This window comes from Monoraphidium neglectum (genome assembly GCF_000611645.1).
Source record: "Monoraphidium neglectum strain SAG 48.87 unplaced genomic scaffold scaffold01784, whole genome shotgun sequence".
In the NCBI taxonomy this organism is placed as follows: Eukaryota; Viridiplantae; Chlorophyta; class Chlorophyceae; order Sphaeropleales; family Selenastraceae; genus Monoraphidium; species Monoraphidium neglectum.
In genome coordinates, this window is record NW_014011844.1 from 1 (window position 1) to 1141 (window position 1141).

Consider the following 1141-nt stretch of genomic DNA (forward strand, 5'->3'; position numbering starts at 1 on the left):
CCCCCCAGCTGCACCAGCCGCTCCTCCTCAGCGCTGCGCTTCGCATCATATTCGTCGCGCGCGCGCTTAGCCATGCGCAGCAGGTCCTGCCGGGGGTCGCGCTCGCCGCGCCGCGAGCGCACGCCAGGCAGCTCCCTGCGTGCGCGCGCGCGCGCGTGGGTTGTGAGGGGCGGGGGCGGTCGTGTGAGAGGGTGGGAGAGGGGCGGCGCGCGGCGAGGGGGTGGACGGGCGTGCGGCTGTGTGCTTGGGAGGGCCGGTTGATTTCGTTAAGGGCTGGGCTAGGCAGGCATGTGCCAAAGCTGTCAGGGGCAGGGAGCAGCACAAAGCGCGGCGCGCAGCGGGGGGCTCTGCAATTGACCATCCCCAGACGCTTGCAGTTGCTCACTAACCGGGGACAACTGAAAGCGGTGGACCCCCTGAACCCCTGAACCCTGAAACCGTGGGCCCCTCACTTGCAGACGTCCGCCCGCTGCATGCGCACGCGCGCGGCGCGCTGCAGGAACGACCCCAAGTGCACCTGAGGGGGCGCAGGCGCGGGAGGACGAGGCTTTGCTCAGCCCAGGGGCTTGCCCGAATAAGAAGCGCGCCGGGCAGCGCGCCCCACCACAATGTGAGTGCAGATGGCGCCGAGCGTCCACTCTGCCCCGCGTCCGCGCGGCCGACCCATTGCGTGCGCCTGCGAGGCGCTAGAACCGCGCGCGCGGCGGAAAGCCCAGCCGTGGTTGAAAACCCTGCCTCGGCGCCGCCGCAAACTGTGGCCAGCGCACCTGCACGGCAGCTGCCAAGAACCCGTGGACCTCCTGGTTCACCAGCTTGATGCCGGCCCGAAGCGCGGTGCGGCACACGAGCTGCAGCAGCGGCGCCTGAGCCAGCACGGGCTCCTCCTGAGAGGCAGGGGCGCAGTCAAGAGCGCCGGAGCCAAAGGCGGGCGGCGGGGGTGAGGGCAGGCGGGGGTTATTAGAGGGCAGGCAGGCAGCTGCTTGAGCTGCAAAGCTGGTGTTGTTTGTTTGCTGCACCGCTTTGGGTGCCGCTGCTGGCCCGCCGTGGCCCACGCGCACCACCCCTTAGCTGTCAGCACACCGCGTGAGCGACGCCACCACCGTTGCAGGCAGAGCAGCCAATGTGACCACCCCCCCCCCCC

General features: G+C 70.4%; 1 protein-coding gene across 1 annotated transcript in view; it reads right to left on the bottom strand.

The window, feature by feature from the left end:
* Positions 1 to 452: 452 nt before the first annotated feature.
* The window catches only part of MNEG_9000 (hypothetical protein), a gene marked incomplete at both ends in the record, with an annotated part of 2662 nt that continues 1973 nt past the window's right edge, over positions 453 to 1141 (bottom strand). The window contains 2 exons of the mRNA XM_014042525.1: positions 453 to 517; positions 768 to 884. Of these exons, the coding sequence (XP_013897979.1) occupies positions 453 to 517; positions 768 to 884 (182 nt within the window). The remainder of the gene's footprint in view (positions 518 to 767; positions 885 to 1141) is intronic.